Consider the following 18,882-nt stretch of genomic DNA (forward strand, 5'->3'; position numbering starts at 1 on the left):
TAACCAGTTCCATGATAGAGAGAACTGATTATTAATCCTGGAGCTAGATACAATTCAGGAGCTAGATACAATTCAGTTTGAAGGAAATTACTAAGAAAAGACTTCCAGTATACCGAGTTATTCATGCAGAAACTTCATGCCATAGGATAAATGGGAGAAGGATGAAAAGGTAAAGTGGGGGCATCTAATGCATCTTGATGACAGTCTGGAAGGTTCTTGCTGTGGACAAGTGTCTTTCTATTCATCCGCCTTCTAACTGGAGGGATGGAAGGAAGAACTGGGAGACTAAATATGAGTGAGAGAGCTGGTGAGTCACGAGAAGCAGCAGATATTCAGTAGAGTGAGAGAGTGGAAAGAGCAAAAGTTTACAGCTTGATATTTATTGGAATGTTCAGAACAGTCCAGGACGTAGTCATCAGGAGAATGATGTTTTAGGTCCCAAACAAAGTGATGCCTGCAGATCGATAACAAGTTCATAGCTTTGAATGGGAGGAAGAACATGGTGGAGATAGGCACAGGTACAGAGCAACGTAATCTGAACTGTTGAGCCAGCTGGATAACCTCCTGAAAACGCTAAGACAATTCCAGAAACCATGGGGAGCATGAGGGGCAGGGAGTGATTTGGTAAACAAAATTGATTAAGCTATAAAGTAAGGGTCTGGATGGCATAAGAGAGACTTAAAATAGGTCATGAATGAACTGTGCGTCTGTCTTCTCTGCAGGTGGTGGTCCTACAGTACAAGTCCTCCCAGCATGGGAGGTGTCCTCTACAACAGCTCAGAGTTACCAACTTTCACCCTGACAGGGCTCCCAGGGCTGGAGAACTCCCAACACTGGATGTTCTTGCTCCTCGGTCCCCTCTACATTGTCTCCATTGTGGGCAATGGCCTTATCCTTTTCATTGTCAAGGAGGAGCAGAGTTTGCATCAGCCGATGTACTACTTCCTGTCCCTGCTCTCAGTTAATGATCTAGGTGTGTCTTTCTCCACACTGCCCACTGTGCTAGCCACATTTTGCTTCCACTTAAGGAAGATTAGCTTTGATTCCTGCATGGCTCAGATGTTCTTTATCCACTTCTTCTCTTCGATGGAGTCTGGGGTCCTGCTGGTTATGAGTTTTGACCGCTATGTGGCCATCTGTAACCCTCTGCGCTACACCACCATGCTCACAGATTCCCGTGTTATACACATGAGCTTGTGCATAATCACCCGCGGTTTTTGCATAGTTTTCCCACTGCCTTTCCTTCTGAAGAAATTGCCCTTCTGCAAGGCCAATGTACTGTCCCATGCCTACTGCCTTCATCCAGATCTCATCCACCTTCCCTGTGGTGACACCACCATCAACAGTATTTTCGGTCTCTTCACTGTCATTTCTACCTTCGGCCTGGACTCTGCACTCATTCTCTTCTCGTATGTGCTCATCCTGAGATCTGTACTTGCCATTGCATCTCGGGAGGAATGGTTAAAGACACTCAACACGTGTGTGTCACATCTGTGTGCTGTGCTCATCTTCTATGTTCCTCTGGTTGGTGTGTCCATGACTGCCCGCTATGGTAGGCACACCCCCCGATTGGTGCACACAGTCATGTCCCTGGTTTATCTCTTTGTGCCTCCCATGCTCAACCCTGTCATCTATTCCATCAAAACCAAAGAGATTAGAAGGCAGCTTGCTCGAATGCTAGTGGGAACCAAGTTTTAAGCCAGAAATAAATGAAAAGTCCCAACCTCAAAGTATATTTACTATTGCCCCATTAATTGGAGTTTTCATAACCTTTCATAGAAGTTTGAGAACTTTTTAAACATCCTTTTAGAATGTCTGCCACCAAATGTATGATGACCTTGTGCTAATTAAGATCTGCCAATGGTTTTGGTGAGGTACACTGGGTTGCAATTTAGAAAAGCAATTGTTCAGTTTTCTTTTTTAATCACAAAATGCACATCCTGAAAATTAGTCCTTCATTTTATCACAATGTGTTTCTATTATCCATGGTTAAAGTGAATGATCCAGAAAAAATTACTAATTACAATGGGACCACTGTTATAATGGTTAGTGAGTCTTTTTCCCCAAGTCTATGTCAAAGATAGTTCCATTTTTAATTCCTTATAGACTCTTCATACTGCTTTTCATAGCAGTTGTATTATTTTGATTTCCTACAACACTGTGCAAGTGTCTGACATCCTCATCACCACCTCTGATCTTCTGTTGTTGTTTTTAGTAGCCCTTGTGCTTTCATAGCGGCTTCCCTGGTGTTTCTGCAGTAAGAATCCACATGTAATGCAGGAACAGCAAGAGATGTTGGTTCAGTTCCTGAGTGGGGAAAATCCCCTAGAGGCAGAAATGGCAACCCCCTTCAGTATACTTGCCTGGAGAATCCATTGGACCAAAGAGCCTGGTGGGCTACATTCATAGGGCCGCAAAGAGTCAGATACTACTGAAGTGACTGAGCACAGATGCAGACATGCAGGCACATGCTTTAAACACACATTTTCCTGATGAGTAGTGACACTGAGCATTTTGTTTCCTATACTTGTTTCCCTTTGTATGTTTTCTTTGGAGAAATTTCCATTCAACTTCTCAGTGCATAGTAAAATGTGATTACCAGGTGTGTTTCTGTTTTTGTTTTTGCTATGTAGGAGTTCATTACATGTTTGGGAGGTGAACCCCTTATCAGATTCTTACTTAGAAGTAAAACTGAATGAATGGACACAAAAGCATGTGCCATGGTGGAAAGAATGAAAGTGCAATTTTTCCCCCAGTAAATGTGACGTAATTCTGAATAATCTGGGTACTACAACATGATTTAAACGTTAATTTAGAACTCTTGTAAAATAGAGATCACACAACCCACCATTTCTTAAAAATAAAAAGAAGAAGAAATGAGACAGAATTAGAGTAGATTTCCCAAATGGGCTTTCCTTGTGGCTCAGCTGGTAAAGAATCTGCCTGCAATGCAAGAGAGGTTGGGAGGATGCCCTGGAGAAGAGAAAGGCTACACACTCCAGTATTCTGTCCTGGAGAATTCATACAGACTATACAGTCCATGGGTTCACAAAGAGTCAGACACGACTGAAGCGACTTTCATTTTCACCTCCCAAATGTTAAAACATGAAGAAAAAAAACATTACTAATTAAAAAGGGAGATTTGGCTGCAACAACAGTTTCTAGGATAGCATAGTTTAGAAGAATGTATAATCCACTGTAAATTAATATTTTAAAATATTTCATGAAAAGTTTTTATATCATACTGTCAAGATATTTTGTTTGTAAAAATTATAAGATATAATATTATTGTTAAACATTCATATATTTCATGGAAAAAGCATTTGGAACATGTAAAAAATTTTTAATAGTTGTTTCTGGTTAGTGAGCATTGAGAAGATTTATTATTTATTTATCTGTGTTTTCTACTTTGCCAAAGAATTTACATAAATTTTGGGAAAATCAGAGCGAGAGTGAGGGGGTAGGGAGAGAGAGAAAGAGGGAAGGAGGCGAATAAAAATACCCTGAGATGATAGAAGGTGAACCTCATGAGGGGGAAGCATGAGTGTTGGTGCCCCTGCTGACATCCTACCAAGGTGCTTTCCACATGGTCCTCTCAAGTGATAAATGGTTCTATCCTGGGAGAGCTACTCCCTTTAAGATGTGACGATGGGCTGTGACGGGCCCATGTCTCCATCTATGGGGCCTGATTCTGGGCCCCAACAGACTCAACCCTTGGTGCATAGTGGAAACACCTCAAACTTTGGGTCCATTTATCCCAATTCACCAGAAACCTCCTCTGCAGTCAAAGGATAACATAGGATAATTAGTTTAAAACAAAATGACAGTATATCTATCTGTTGCAGGCCTAATTGTCAGGCCTAATGGCCCAGGGTCTCTTTACTCAACTGGACTAACTCCACCAGTCATTTAAAGTAGCCCAAGCACAGCACAGAACACGCCCATTTTAAAAGTATAAAAAGTATAAAAGGATAACATTTCTTGATAGTTTATTATGTGACAGTCAAGGTTCAAAGGTTATTTTATTATATATTTTACTATTATCACTCATTATGCCTTATCCTCAAGCCTACCAAGTAGCTAAATTATTATTCTTGCTTTCAAGGTGAAGATGCTGAGATGCTCAGTATAGATTAATCAACCAGGATCACATAGAAATAAAGAAAGAAAGTTAAGTTGCTTAGTCGTGTCTGACTCTTTGTGACCCCATGGACTGTAGCCTACCAGGCTCCTTGTACATGGGATTTTCCAGGCAAGATTACCGGAGTGGGTTGCCATTTCCTTCTCCAGGGGATCTTTCTGACCCAGGGATCGAACCCGGGTCTCCCGCATTGTAGGCAGACGGTTTACCTTCTGAGCTGCTAGGAAAGCCCAAGCTGGTCAGTGAAGGACAGGAGGTGAACTCAGACATACTGATTCCCAAATCCAAGATGATGTGATTTCAATCAGTGGTGCAATTTGAAAAATGTTGCAATTCTTGTCCTTTATGTGTATTGACTTCTCTGGGTAAACATATGTAAACTCTACGGTCTTAGCTTGACTGGAGATCTGGGAGATACCAAGTGACAGAGAAGTCAGTCTGCTCATTCAGTGACTATTTACGGAGGACCCCTGGTGTGCCAGTCCTGTGTTAAGCTAAGAAAGAATCCATGGTGAAGGAAGCAGAGGCACGTACCGTCTGAACTCACAGTATGGCCATACAATATAGTGGTTCAGAGCACCTGTGTTCAAATGCTGTCCTGCCCCTTACATATTCTGTGACTTTGCAAAGGTTACTTAATTCACTGTGCCTCAGTTTCCTTATGTGCAAAATACAGATAATAATAATATCTGCCTTGGACACAGAGAGGACACAGCATTTCTTGTGGTATTGTCTTAGTTATAGAGCGGAAAGGCCATAAACTAACTTACAAGATATAGGTTTAAATATTCTGTCACTAACAAGCTGTATAAATTTGCAATAACTCTTTTTCTTTCTAAGTTTTAATAACCTCTTCTGTAAAATGAGGGACTAGATACAATATTCTTGCATGTCATTTCTAGTTCTGATCATTCTGTTCCTAAATATCCCTTTGAGCAAGGAACTACCAAGTCAGAGAGGGAGGAGCACTGCAGATGCTCCATATTCCCAGCAGTCCTGGGCTGCTGAGCTGATAAATGCTCAAGGGACTTCCTGGATACAGCCTTATACTGCTCAGGCCAGGGAGTTGGCAGAGGAGGCAGAGGGTATGGGCAGGGGCCCCACAACTGCCCTTCCTTCCTCTGCACCCTCCATGCACAGAGATCTTTCAGGTAGATAAAGTGAAGTGTCAGACACTCCAGACTCAGGCTCTGAGGCACTCTGACTAGCTTAGAAATTCTGAGTGTTATAATATGACAATATGAAGACAGAAAGTCTGTCCCTAGAGGAGTAAGGTTTTTAAATTTTTTTCCCGCATATTTCTGCTTTAAAGAATCACTTTATGGTTCTCTATTTTCCATTTGTTACACTTGTTCTCTGAAATCTTGCCATGGTTTCCATTTCATTTTTTCCTTTCTCTGCAGGGATTCTCCCTTATTTGGCTGTAGTTTGGATGTAGATGTTTGTAACAATAAGCATCCCCTGACTCCCCCACTGTTTTCTCAGAATAAATGAGTATGGGTGGAGGGTTATAAAAAGATATCGATCGCTTTGGAAGACACTTGGCAAGACCCTAAGTAGTGCTAAAAAAAACCTTCCAAATCAAGGGTGTCTGCATATTGAAAATAGGGGCAAACAGAATTATTTAGGAAGAGCTTGCAGATCGGAAAATCAAAAAGATTTTATGAATGTGGAATGGAGGAAAAAGAATGAATCCTGAGAAGAAAGGATAGAGGAGTCCTAATGCAGGTGGAGGAACAAAAGCAAAATAAAGGCAGGGTGAGCGGATTTAGAGCAGGCTTAGAACTCAGAGTTGCAAAGTATTTGGTCCTAAGGTTTTCACAGATTACTTTTGGATCCTCACTACCCCATTAGCAAAGTTTCTTAGCGCCCCCTCCCCTGATTTATAAACAAAGAGAATGAAAATCCTGTGGAATCAATGACTTACTGAGTGCATCCTGTACTGGGGCTTGCAGTGAGCACAGCAGGGACTGAAACAGTGTAAACTGTCAGTGCTGGTCTCTCGGAACTGGTGAGTCAGAAGGGGAGACAAATTTCATAATGCAACAGGAACAATCATAGCTCCATAATAGGAAGCGCTAATGCAGACCAGGCAGAGAAACAGGCACAAAAGGAGATGCAAATCTCCTGCTTATGAGAGTGGTGAGGAGAGGAGAGCAGTTACCTCCACTGCAGTGACCGGTCAGATTTTCATGGAGGAGGAGGGCATCAATGATCCTGGGACCTGGAAGAGGGATTGAATGGGTATGTTGACACATTCTGGGAAACTCTGGGAGCTGAGGAGCTGTAGTTAATGTTTGAATAACAGCAAATAGACCAATCTGGGTATTTGAGGTACAATAAGGAAAATATCTCTGCTTTTTAATATACTATCAAGGTTGGTCACAACTTTCCTTCCAAGGAGTAAAAGTCTTTTAATTTCATGGCTTCAATCGGCATTTGCAGTGATTTTGGAGCCCCAAAAAGTAAAGTCTGACACTGTTTCCACTGTTTTTCCATCTATTTCCCATGAAGTGATGGGACCAGATGCCATGATCTTTGTTTTCTGAATGCTGAGCTTCAAGCCAACCTTTTCACTCTCCTCTTTCACTTTCATCAAGAGGCTTTTGAGTTCCTCTTCACTTTCTGCCATAAGGGTGGTGTCATCTGCATATCTGAGGTTATTGATATTTCTCACAGCAATCTTGATTCCAGTTTGTGCTTCTTCCAGCCCAGCGTTCTTCATGATGTACTCTGCATGTAAGTTAAATAAGCAAGGTGACAATATATAGCCTTGACGTACTCCTTTTCCTATTTGGAACCAGTCTGTTGTTCCATGTCCAGTTCTGACTGTTGTTTTATTAAAAAGCAGAGACATTACTTTGCCAACAAAGGTCCGTCTAGTCAAGGCTATAGTTTTTCTTGTGGTCATGTATGGATGTGAGAGTTGGACTGTGAAGAAAGCTGATCGCTGAAGAATTGATGCTTTTGAACTGTGGTGTTGGAGAAGATTCTTGAGAGTCCCTTGTACTGCAAGGATATCCAACCAGTCCATTCTAAAGGAGATCAATCCTGGGTGTTCATTGGAAGGACTGATGCTAAAACTGAAACTCCAATACTTTGGCCATCTCATGCGACGAGTTGACTCACTGGAAGAGTCTGATGCTGGGAAAGGTTGGGGGCGGGAGGAGAAGGGGACAACAGAGAAAGAGATGGCTGGATGGCATCACCGACTCTGTGGACATGAGTTTGAGTGAACTCCGGGAGTTGGTGATGGACAGGGAGGCCTGGCGTGCTGTGATTCATGGGGTTGTGGAGAGTCAGACACGACTGAGCGACTGAACTGAACTGAAGGCAAATGTTGAGAACCAAGAACAGAAATATTGATTTAGTCCTGATCACAGGGGACCTTTATTTCTAGGCTTGTGAGTTTGGATTGAACTGTTTGGTAATGAGGGTCCATTCAAGGTTTCTAATCAAAAAAGTGCCATTTTCACATCTGCTCTCTGGACATACTATCCTAACCAGAATAGAGAATGAAATAGAGCCATGGGATTCACTAGAATAAGATTGTTATGGGATAAAAATGTGATTTCTTGGATCTGAAGTGTGAGACTACACGTAGAAACAAATGGTCAAAAGTGTTGGCAGAGGCAGTTGAGTCACTGTTTTCATTATCTTGTCCCATTTAATATAGTTGCTGTAGGAACTAAAGACCCTCTTGATAAGGGTGAAAGAGGACAATGAAAAAGCTGGTTTAAAACTAAACATTAAGAAACAAGGATCGTGGCATCTGATCCCATCACTTCATGGCAAATAGATGGGGAAAAGTGAAAACAGTGACAGATTTTATTTTCCTTGGCTCTAAAATCACTATGGATGGTGACTGCAGCCATGAAATTAAAAGATGCTTGCTCCTCAGAAGGAAAGCTATGACAAACCTAGACAAGATCTTAAAAAGCAGAGACATCAGTTTGCTAACAAAAGTCTGTCAGTCAAAGCTAAGATTTTTCCAGTAGTTACGTATGGATGTGAGAGTTGGACCGTCAAGAAGGCTGAGTGCTGAAGAACTGATGCTTTCAGATTGTGGAGAGGACTGTTGAGAGTCCCTTGGAGAGCAAGGAAATCAAACCTGTCCATCCGAAAGGAGATCAGTCCTGAATATTCATTGGACAGACTGATGCTGAAACTGAATCTCCAATACTTTGGCCACTTAATGTGAAGAGCCAACTCATTGTAAAAGAACCTGATGCTGGGAAAGACTGAAGGCAAAAGGAGAAGAGGGCGACAGAGGATGAGGTGGTTGGATGGCGTCGCCAACTCATTAGACATGAATTTCAGCAAACTCCAAGAGAATGTGAAGAACATGGGAGTCTGGCTTGCTGCATTCCACTGGGTCTCAAAGAATGGGACACGACTTAGTGACTGAACAACAGCAATAACAACAGAAAAAGAAAGAACATGGCAGTGTGATCTTTGAATTTTGCATCTCAAACTTAGTCATAATAATAACATTATTCAAAGAGATGAAAAACAAAGATAAGAGCCAATTATCTCTATAGACATGGGTAAGAGAACTGATTATTAGTCATGTGGCTTTCAGGTTCTATTTAGATCTGAAGGAAATTATTAAGACAATTCTTTAGTATATTAAGTTGTCACAGTGAAAATGAATGCCATAAAGTAGACTGAAGAATGAGTAGATGAGTGGATATAAGGGGGTCCTAGTACATTTTGATGTATGTCTGGAAGATTGTCTCTGTGGACTTACATCTTCCTGTCCATCTATCCTCTGTGTGGATAAATGCAAGAAAGAACTGGGGGACTGTGTAGAAGTAAGAAAGCTGGAGAGTCATGACAATGAGCAGATGTTACTGATCAGTAGAGGCAGTAGAGTGAGAGAGTGGAAAGAGGAAAAGTTTACAGCCTGATGAATAATTGGAATGCTCAGAATAGTCCAGGACATAGTCATCAGGAGAATGATGTCTTAGGTTTCGAACAAAGTGATGCTTGTAGACTGATAACAAGTTCATGGCTTTGAATATGAGGAAGAGCACGGTGGAGATAGGCACAGGTACAGAGCAAGGCAATGTGACCTGTTGAGCCAGCTGGATAACCTGAAAACACTGAGACAATTCCAGAAACCATGGGGAGCATGAGGGGCAAGGAGTGATTTGGTAAACAAAATTGATTAAGCTATAAAGTAAGGGTCTGGATGGCATAAGGGAGACTTAAAATAGGTCATGAATGAACTGTGTGTCTGTCTTCTCTGCAGGTGGTGGTCCTACAGTACAAGTCCTCCCAGCATGGGAGGTGTCCTCTACAATAGCTCAGAGTTGCCAACTTTCACCCTGACAGGGCTCCCAGGGCTGGAGAACTCCCAACACTGGATGTTCTTGCTCCTCGGTCCCCTCTACATTGTCTCCATTGTGGGCAATGGCCTTATCCTTTTCATTGTCAAGGGGGAGCAGAGTTTGCATCAGCCGATGTACTACTTCCTGTCCCTGCTCTCAGTTAATGATCTAGGTGTGTCTTTCTCCACACTGCCCACTGTACTAGCCACATTTTGCTTCCATTTAAGGAAGATCAGCTTTCATTCCTGCATGGCTCAAATGTTCTTTATCCACTTCTTCTCTTTCATGGAGTCTGGGGTCCTGCTGGTTATGAGTTTTGACCGTTATGTGGCCATCTGTAACCCTCTGCACTACACTACCATGCTCACAGATTCCCGTGTTGTACGCATGGGCTTGTGGGCCATCATCCGCAGTTTCTGTTTGATTTTTCCACTACCTCTCCTTCTGAAGAGGTTGCCCTTCTGCAAGGCCAATGGACTATCCCATGCCTACTGCCTTCATCCAGATCTCATCCACCTTCCCTGTGGTGACATCACCATCAACAATATTTTCGGTCTCTTCATTGTCATGTCTACCTTCGGCCTGGACTCTGCACTCATCCTCTTCTCGTATGTGCTCATCCTGAGATCTGTACTTGCCATTGCATCTCGGGAGGAACGGTTAAAGACACTCAACACGTGTGTGTCACATCTGTGTGCTGTGCTCATTTTCTATGTGCCCAAGATTGGTGTGTCCATGACTTCCCGCTATGGGAGGCACGCCCCCCGATATGTGCACACAGTCATGTCCCTTGTTTATCTCTTTGTGCCTCCCATGCTCAACCCTGTCATCTATTCTGTCAAAACCAAAGAGATTAGAAGAAGGCTTGGCAGAATGCTAGTGGGAACCAAGTTTTAAACCAGAGGCACATCGAAAGGAACTATTCATTGGTTATTTCCTGCTGCTGCTGCTAAGTCACTTCAGTCGTGTCCGACTCTGTGTGACCCCATAGACGGCAGCCCACCAGGCTCCCCCGTCCCTGGGCTTTTCCAGGCAAGAACACTGGAGTGGTTTGCCATTTCCTTCTCCAATGTGTGAAAGTGAAAAATAAAAGTGAAGTCGCTTAGTCGTGTCCGACCCTAGCAACCCCACGGACTGCAGCCTACCAGGCTCCTCCATCCATGGGATTTTCTAGGCAAGAGTACTGGAGTGGCTTGCCAGGTTATTTCCTATTACTCCACAAATTGGGGTTTTTAAGATCTGCTTTGACAACTTTTTAAACTTCCTTTTGCTTCTAAATCTACTCTTAGGATTTCTTCCACCAAATATTTGATGACACCCTGGCACTAGTTAAGACCGAAGCCAACAGGTTTTGGCAAGTTACACTGAGCTGTAATTTATCCAAAAAAAAAAAAAAAATGTAAAAAAAGTTCAATTTATTTTTTATTTTTTTTATTTTTTATTTTTTCCATCTGAAGATCTTAATATATTTATTTGAAAACTATGTTGTGTGAAAGAGAACACTAGTCATGCAGGCAGAGAAAAAGAAAGAAAAAGAAGAAAAAAGAACCTGAGCCAAACTTCCAGTTGTTGGATAACCCAGCCCGAGTTATGCCTGCTCAATTTTTCTTTTTAAATCCACAAATATGTCTCCTTAAAATAAATCCCTCATTTTGTTCTATGTTTTTCTTTTATCCATTTTTAAATTTAATTATCATAGAAAAAGTTACTTATTACAATGGGAACACTGTCACAATGGTCAAATAATTCTTTTCCCAAAGATTATATGAAATGTAGTCCTACTTTTAATTTTGTAGAATTTTTTTAATTGCAAAATTTCTATAAAATTTTAATTTTGTAGCAACTCAATACTGCTTTCTATCGCAATTGCACTGTTTTACATTCCAAAAAACTGTGTGCAAGTGACTGACATCCTTACCAACATTTGCTTTCTTTTGTTCTTATTGTTATTTTTATTATTGTTTAGTAGCCATCTTGACAGATGTGTGGTAGCATCTCATTGTGGTTTCGATATGGATTTTCGTGATGATTAATGACATTGATCATTTTATTTCATATAGCTGTTGGCCATTTGTATATCCTCTCTAGAGAAACTTCCATTTAACTCCTTAGCACATAGTCAAATGAGATTATCAGACATGATTTTGTCTTTGTTTTTAGCTACTGTAGGACCTCTATATGATTTGGGGATGAACCCCTTATCAGATACTTACTTAGAAGTAAGCTTGAATGAATGGACACAAAATTCACTACCTTGGTGAAAGATTAAACAAATATTGAATATGTTGCTTTTCCCTCCAGTTCACTTGACTTAATTCTGAATCATATGAGGAGTGCAACAACATGATTTAAAAATTAATTTAGAATCTTTGTACAATTGAGGTTCCTCTCCCTCAAAATTACTTTAAAAAAAAAGAAAAAAAATGGACAGGCATAGAGTAAACCTCCCAAATGTTAATATATGAAGAAAAAGACAAAAAAAATCTATGCTAGGCAAAAGATATATGGTTGCAACAATAGATTTCTAGTATAAGATAGCTTAGCAGAATGTAGAAACCACTGTAAAATAGTATTTCAATTTTTACAAAAATTATTTATAGCACGGTTGTGGTGTGTGTGCTCAGTCATGTCCAAGTCTTTGTGACTCCATGGACTGCATAGCCTGCCAGGCTCCTCTGTTCACGGGATTCCCCAGGCAAGGATACTGGAGTGAGTTCCCATTTCCTCCTCCAGGGAATCTTCTCGACCTAGTGATTGAGCCTGCATCTCCCATGTCTCCTGCATTAGCAAGTAGATTCTTTACCACTGAGCCGTCTGAGAAGCCCCCTATTTATAAGATACAATGAAGTATACTGTGGGTAAAGCCATAATATATACTATTACTGTTAAACATTCATACATTTGCATACAAAAAGTATTTGGAGGAAGTAATAAAAATTTGGGCTTCCGTGGTAGCTCCTGATTAGATTTCTGGGTCAGGAAGATGCTGTGGAGAAGGTATAGGCTACCCCTTCCAGTATTCTTGGGCTTTCCTGGGGGCTTAGATGGTATAGAATCTGCCTACAACGCAGGAGACCTGGATTCGATCTCTGGGTTGGGAAGATCCCCTGGAGAAGGGAACAGCTACCCAGTCCAGTATTCTGGTCTGGAGAATTCCATGGACAGAGGAGCCTGGCTCGCCACAGTCCATGGGGTTGAAAAGAGTTGGACACGACTGAGCGACTTTCACATAACAAAAATCTATTAGTAGTTGTTTCTGGCTATGAGAATTGAGAAGATTTATTATTTATCGGTGTTTTCTACTTTTCTATAAAATGTACACATTATGTTTCAGTAAAATGAGAGTGCTTGAGAGAGAGGGGAGAGACAGGAAGGCAAATAACAATAATGAGAGTTGGAGAAAGAGAGCCTCATAAGAGAGAAACCTGAGTGTTGATGCCTCTGCTCTACCAAGGTGCTTTCCAAATGCTCCTCTCTGCTCCTCTCAAGGGATAAGGAGTACTTTTCCTGGGAGACTTATTCCCTTCTAGATGTGACTATGGGCTGTGGCAGGTCCATGGTAGTATCCGTGGGAGCCTGATTCTAGGCCCCAGGAGACTTAATTCCCCTGGTACATATTGGAAACACATCATACTTTTGCTCTCTTAATCCTAATTCAGAAGTCTGTGCTATCCAGAATGTTCATGCTGCAGTCAAAGGCTAATATAACATAAGTAGTCTAAAATGAAATGACAGAATATTTATTTATCACAGGCCTAGTTGTCAGGACTAACTGCACAGGATCTCTTTCTTCACTGGACTAATTACACCAGTCACTGAAAATCACCGATACTCATTCAACCAGCTGTAAAATAATACTGAGGATAACATTTCTTCATAGCTTATTACATGACAGTCAAGGTTCAAAGTTTATTTTAGTATATATTTTACTATTAAAGCAATCATTAGGCCCTATCAGCAAGACTAGGATACAGATCAAATTATTATTCTGGTTTTAATGGTGCAGACACTGAGGTGCATAGAATAGAGTCATCATTTAGGATCACAAAGTTAGCCAGTGGAAAGGCAGGAGGTGAGTGCAGGTAATCTGACTTCTGAGTCCAAGTTCGTATGATTTTGAATCAGTGATGCTGCTTTGAAAAATGTTGCAGTTCTTGTCCTTTATGTGTATTGCCTTCTATGGTTAAACATATTCAACACCGATAGTTTGGGCTGGAGACCTACAAGATATCAAATGACAAAGAAGCCTCATATGATGATTCAGTGACTGTTTACTGAGCACCCATTAGACGCCAGGCCTCATATCAGCCATAGAAGCAATCTGTGAAGAATAAAGCAGAGTGGCACTTACCTTGTGAACTCACAGTGGGGCCTTACAGCTTAATGGTTCATAGCACCTAGATTTAAATGCTAGTTCTGCCACATATACTTTTTGTGACTTTGAAAAAGTTATTTAATTCACTGTGCCTCAGTTTCCTTATGTGGAAAATATAGATAATAGTAATATCTGTTTGATAAAGCTGTGGTGAGGTTTAGCTGAATTAAATTTGATCATCACGTAAAATGCTCAGTAAGTAAACATAAATGTTAGCACTGAGTGAGAATAGCTCAGACGGTAGAGAATCTGCCTGAAATTTAGGAGACCAGGGTTTGATCCCTGGGTTGGGAAGATCCCTTGGAGAAGGGAATGGCAACCCACTCCAGTATTCTTGCCTGGAGAATTCCATGGACAGAGGAGCCTGGAGGGAGACAGTCTATGGAATCGTGCATAGTCAGACATGACCGAGTGACTAACACACACAAAGGGAGATAAGATGCAGTGATTGCTGTTTGTGGGAGCCCAGATAAGGGGCATGTAACACAGACTTTAGATTTCTCTAGTCACTTTGGTTTAAGTTAATTAATGTAGAAAATAATGTAGAAAAATAATAATGTAGAAAATCAGATACTTTACTAAGATTCTACCTAGGGATGGAAAGAGGGTTTAGATTGGGAACAGTTTGTTTAAAAAAAATGAAGTAGTGACTCAAGTTTGATGCATTCTCTAGGACGGCACTTCGGGGCTGATAGGTAACTAGGTAAATTAACAAAAAAGCAGAGTTAAATAGATATGTGTATGTCATATGTTCTTGAACAGGTGTTTTACTAAGCAGCATGGTAATCCATTTTTCAGAAACATGGAAAGATGACTCATGGTGTTATGCTGATAGTGTAATTATGGTAAAGACATTAGGTTACTATTTGCTAATCATTAGGCTACCAGGTGGCACAGTAATAAAGAATCTCCCCACCAATGCAGAAGACTCCAATGTGATCTCTGGGTTGGGAAGATTCCGTGGAGAAGGAAATGGCAACCCACTCCAGTATTCTTGCCTGGGAAATTCCATGGACAGAGGAGCCTGATAGGCTACAGTCCATGGGGTCACAAAAGAGTTGGAAATGATTTAGCGACTAAACAGCAACAGCAAACATTGTACTGGGCATTTTGAATATATTAAAAAATAAGAAGGCAGAGACATCTTTCATGGAACATACATGTTGATGTAGGAAAGAAGCATGTAATAAATAATTTACTGTTTATTTTAAATCTATTAATCACAACCCTGCAAGGTACTAGAAAAGATCAACAGAGAATGTAATATAACCGTTATTAGGTTAGGAGGCTAGGGGGATCTTCCACACGACAATTTAAGCTAGGAGATGGTGGTAGGGATCCAGTCAAATGAATGGAAGGTGAGTAGGAAAAAGCTTCTAAGATTTTGGAAAGAGCACTTGTGAAGGCCGCAGGAAAGGAGTAGCTTTGCCCATGTGAGAAACTGGAAGATCACTTTAGTTGTAATAGAACATAAGAAAAATGTCTCAAAATAAAATTTGGAAGGAAAGTATTTATCATATCACACAGGGTCGTTTAAAGGTTGGACTTGATAGTAATGTGATGGAATTTTACTTTAATATGTTTCTGCAATTTAGAAGTGAATTGGAAGAGGGCTGAATAATGTAGGGGAATACATTAAGACAATTGTAATTATCTAGGATTGACATGTTGATCTCCTGACTAGAGAGTGGGAATGGAAATAAGTCAATTAAATAGTTATTTAGGAGGTAGAACTGAAAGAACATAATATTTCTGCAAGTAAAGTTCATAAGTCCAACACATTTATTGAGCTCACCTCTCTCTTCCCCTGAACATCTCTTATTTATCCTTCAGGATCCAATCTAACTGACCTTTTTAATAATTCCTCTCCATAGCACTCTCTCTAAACTTTTTTTCTGAAGATGATTAACACATGAAATTTGTTTAGTCTATTGTCCTAATCACTGTGAGGGCAGAGAGAAGGCTCCGCCTCTTCACTGTTATACTAAGACTTCCTTCAGTGTGGTTCTCTCTCTTAGGGATGAACTCATACTGACCAAGACAATGACACAGATTCATAATGTTATCAATTAACAATGAGAAATAGAATTACTACACAGGCAGAAATTATCTTCTTAACTTGACTAGCATACCCTACCTGGTGAGAGTCACCATAAGCATATTTGAGGTGAGCAAAGAATAAGGGGCATAACCATAAAATTCAAGGGGCACAATCATAAAACTTCCTGTTTTAATTTCAGATGGACAAGTATCCTTCTCCAACATCCCCAACCTTAACCTCTTAGTCCCTGGCAGTTAGTAGGCCAGTCTAGTCTTATAACTGCTTGATTGAAGCTGTCTTTCAAGTCCCCTTTTCCTTTGTTTTAATCTCTTCTTCCAATTTATGATTGTGCTTGTGTGAATGACTGTATGTGAGTATATTTGTTTATAATTGTGGTTTTGCATCCAGATTGGTATCTTGGCTACTCCAATAACTTTATGACTTTGGCAAGTACTGTAAAATCCCTAATTTCATTTGTAAAAAGAAAGACAAAAAATATGACTGGTAAGGATCCTGTGAATATTGAATATTAACTATATGTTAATAATAAATAAGCAATGCATACAAAAATTCTAGCAAGTTTATAGCATATAGTAGATGGACAATTAATGATAACTATTTTTCACAGTATATGTTTTCATTTAGGTCAAGTCCGTCAAATCTTAAATGTCTGGTAATCATTATTGTTTATAAGGGTATCATCTTTTTATGTCTCTTTTTGACTTCTTGTGACTGATTTATTGATTAATTATAAAAGATCTGTTTTTCTCTTTTTAAAAAATTCGAGGTATATTTCTTTGCCCGATCTTTCTCTATTCTCATACACACATTTGCATACACTGTCATACATGCATACACAAACACAGACTTTACAGACAGACACTAACAATGACCTTTAGAGATACTAAATCCTAAAGAACTTTGGTGTTCTGTATACATTGATTTTTTTTTTATGAGACCCTAAGATAAGTGTACTAAAATCCAACACATTTCCAGTTTTTTTGTGGGGAAGACATTGATGCTTTGATATTTTAAAAATTATCTAAATATAAAATACATAGCTTTTTAGCATTTTATTCCTCCATAGCTCTAATTCTGTTTGGTCTGTCTACTGAAAAATCTGCAGTATTTAGGCATAATAGAAGGTATCCTTCAGGTCTCTCTGTTGATTAAATGAGTTAATCTAAAGCAAACAAAAAACTAGTATGGCCCCCAAAACTTTGCAGGTGCTAAAGAAATATCAGTATTTCTCTTCTCCTTTCCTCAGTCCTGGTAATTGAGATTGCATGGGCAATGGGGACAGACTTTGGGGACTAAATCTGGGTAATTATTTTCAAGTCCTGACTTTATGAATGATTTCACAGTGGATGGCAACAGGCCTCTTGCCCCTGAAAGTCTTCATTTCTTCATTATGACAGTTTGGGTGTGATACAAGATCATCCAAAAGCTCTCATAATTTTAAGATCTTTTAATAAGTGTCCTGGGAATCAACTTGCCTTCACAGCGCTCAGAGCTCTCAGAGCTAATTGCTTACCCCATCTTTTCAAATTATTTTCTGGCCAATAGAAAATTGGCAAGTCATTGCAATAGTTCTTGTTTTATAATAATTTACCATGGTGATATGAAGTTTCATAGTCAATTGGATTTATACACATTTGTGTTCCAAGTTTCCAAATGAGGAATTTGGAATTTGAGCAAGCTAAATAAATTTATTAAAGATAGTCACTCAGACAGGGAAGTGGTTGTTTCTTTACCCAACTCTGGACAGACTGACAAATTGTCTGAGTTTGCAGCTACAGAGAGGTTGTCCCCAGTGCAGTATCTTCATTGTTAAACCCAGTACAGTTCCAGGCAAACCAGGATTGTCACTGTGTTTTTTGACTATGATTACTGAAGCTCTTGATGGTTATATTTATTGTTTCTTGAAATCTACTTGGGTTGTGACACAATTGGTAGGAAGATCACTAACTTGGTGACAGTCAAAGGGTCTGAGATTCAGTCTAAGTGTTTTTGACGAACTGAATGGATTCTTTCATGAAGGACAACAGAGTTATAACTCATTTTTTTTTTTTTTATGTCTGTAAGAGGGAGAAACACCAGGGCACAGAGGAGCCATCATTCAAGATCTTTCATATCCCTGCTGCTCCAGCCATCTCTTTAAGCCCCAGGACTTACTAAGCCCAGGGGACACTGAAGAGGCAGTTTCATTGCTCAGGGCAGGGAGGGTGGCTGGGAGGTCGTGTACGGAGTCCTCAGAGTTCCTCCTTAGGAGACACTTCACCTGTCCTGGTCTCACTGGAGCTGCCCTGAGGAGGTAAGCTGGGACTTCAGCCTTTCCCTCACAGAGGTCTGTAGGAACCTCGTTCATAGCATCAAAACCCTAAAGTGATTATAATACACATATCTGAAGAAAAGTTTATTTGTGATCTAATTTTAGAGATTTTCTCTGTACTCCACTTCTGCCCTATACCAATAATCCTCAACAATACCCCCTGATGCCTGAAATCCCAAAGTTTTTGTTTGGTGTGAGTGCTTCAGTGTTACTAACTTACACTTTGGTATTCTCACTGGGAAGTGGATCATGGCCAACACAAAAGGAGAGAGCCTTTGTTTGGGAAACTGGAAGAGGAAGGCAGTATGGAAAGAGGACCTGGGAACCTTGGCTCCAGATGTCCCTCTTCATCCCCTCTTTCTTGGTTGCCATTTATTCAGCACGTATCTTGCACAACAGTGCTGAATATCAAGTTTATGTGTTTTACTCTGTATTTTTTCTATAGTACAGCTGTAAACATAAGGTGTAATTAAGTAAACTAAATCCATAGCTGCTGCTGCTGCTAAGTCGCTTCAGTCGTGTGTGTGCTAAAACTGAGATTAAAAGTTTGCTGTTTTAGGTGTTAGCAGAGTTATTTAACTTTTCTAAATTTATGTTACACTTCAAAACTGGGTCATAATACACTCTTCCTGAGATAGTTTATCTATTTAATCAATATTT

At 40.2% G+C, this 18,882-nt stretch overlaps 2 protein-coding genes across 2 annotated transcripts; both read left to right on the forward strand.

The window, feature by feature from the left end:
* Positions 1 to 753: 753 nt before the first annotated feature.
* Positions 754 to 1,698, forward strand: LOC129553894 (olfactory receptor 51I2-like). Its single transcript, XM_055422586.2, has one exon. The coding sequence runs from the start codon at positions 754 to 756 to the stop codon at positions 1,696 to 1,698; it is 945 nt and encodes a 314-aa protein (XP_055278561.2).
* Positions 1,699 to 9,426: 7,728 nt separating this feature from the next.
* Positions 9,427 to 10,371, forward strand: LOC129553906 (olfactory receptor 51I2-like). The gene has a single exon (XM_055422591.2). The coding sequence runs from the start codon at positions 9,427 to 9,429 to the stop codon at positions 10,369 to 10,371; it is 945 nt and encodes a 314-aa protein (XP_055278566.2).
* Positions 10,372 to 18,882: the final 8,511 nt, after the last annotated feature.

This window comes from Moschus berezovskii, chromosome 14 (genome assembly GCF_049115385.1).
Source record: "Moschus berezovskii isolate FMDL1 chromosome 14, NW_MosBer_1.0, whole genome shotgun sequence".
Lineage (NCBI taxonomy): Eukaryota > Metazoa > Chordata > Mammalia > Artiodactyla > Moschidae > Moschus > Moschus berezovskii.

Coding starts and splice junctions, on each gene's coding strand:
- LOC129553894 (XM_055422586.2), top strand. CDS start 754: ATGGGAGGTGTCCTCTACAACAGCTCAGAGTTACCAACTTTCACCCTG.
- LOC129553906 (XM_055422591.2), top strand. CDS start 9,427: ATGGGAGGTGTCCTCTACAATAGCTCAGAGTTGCCAACTTTCACCCTG.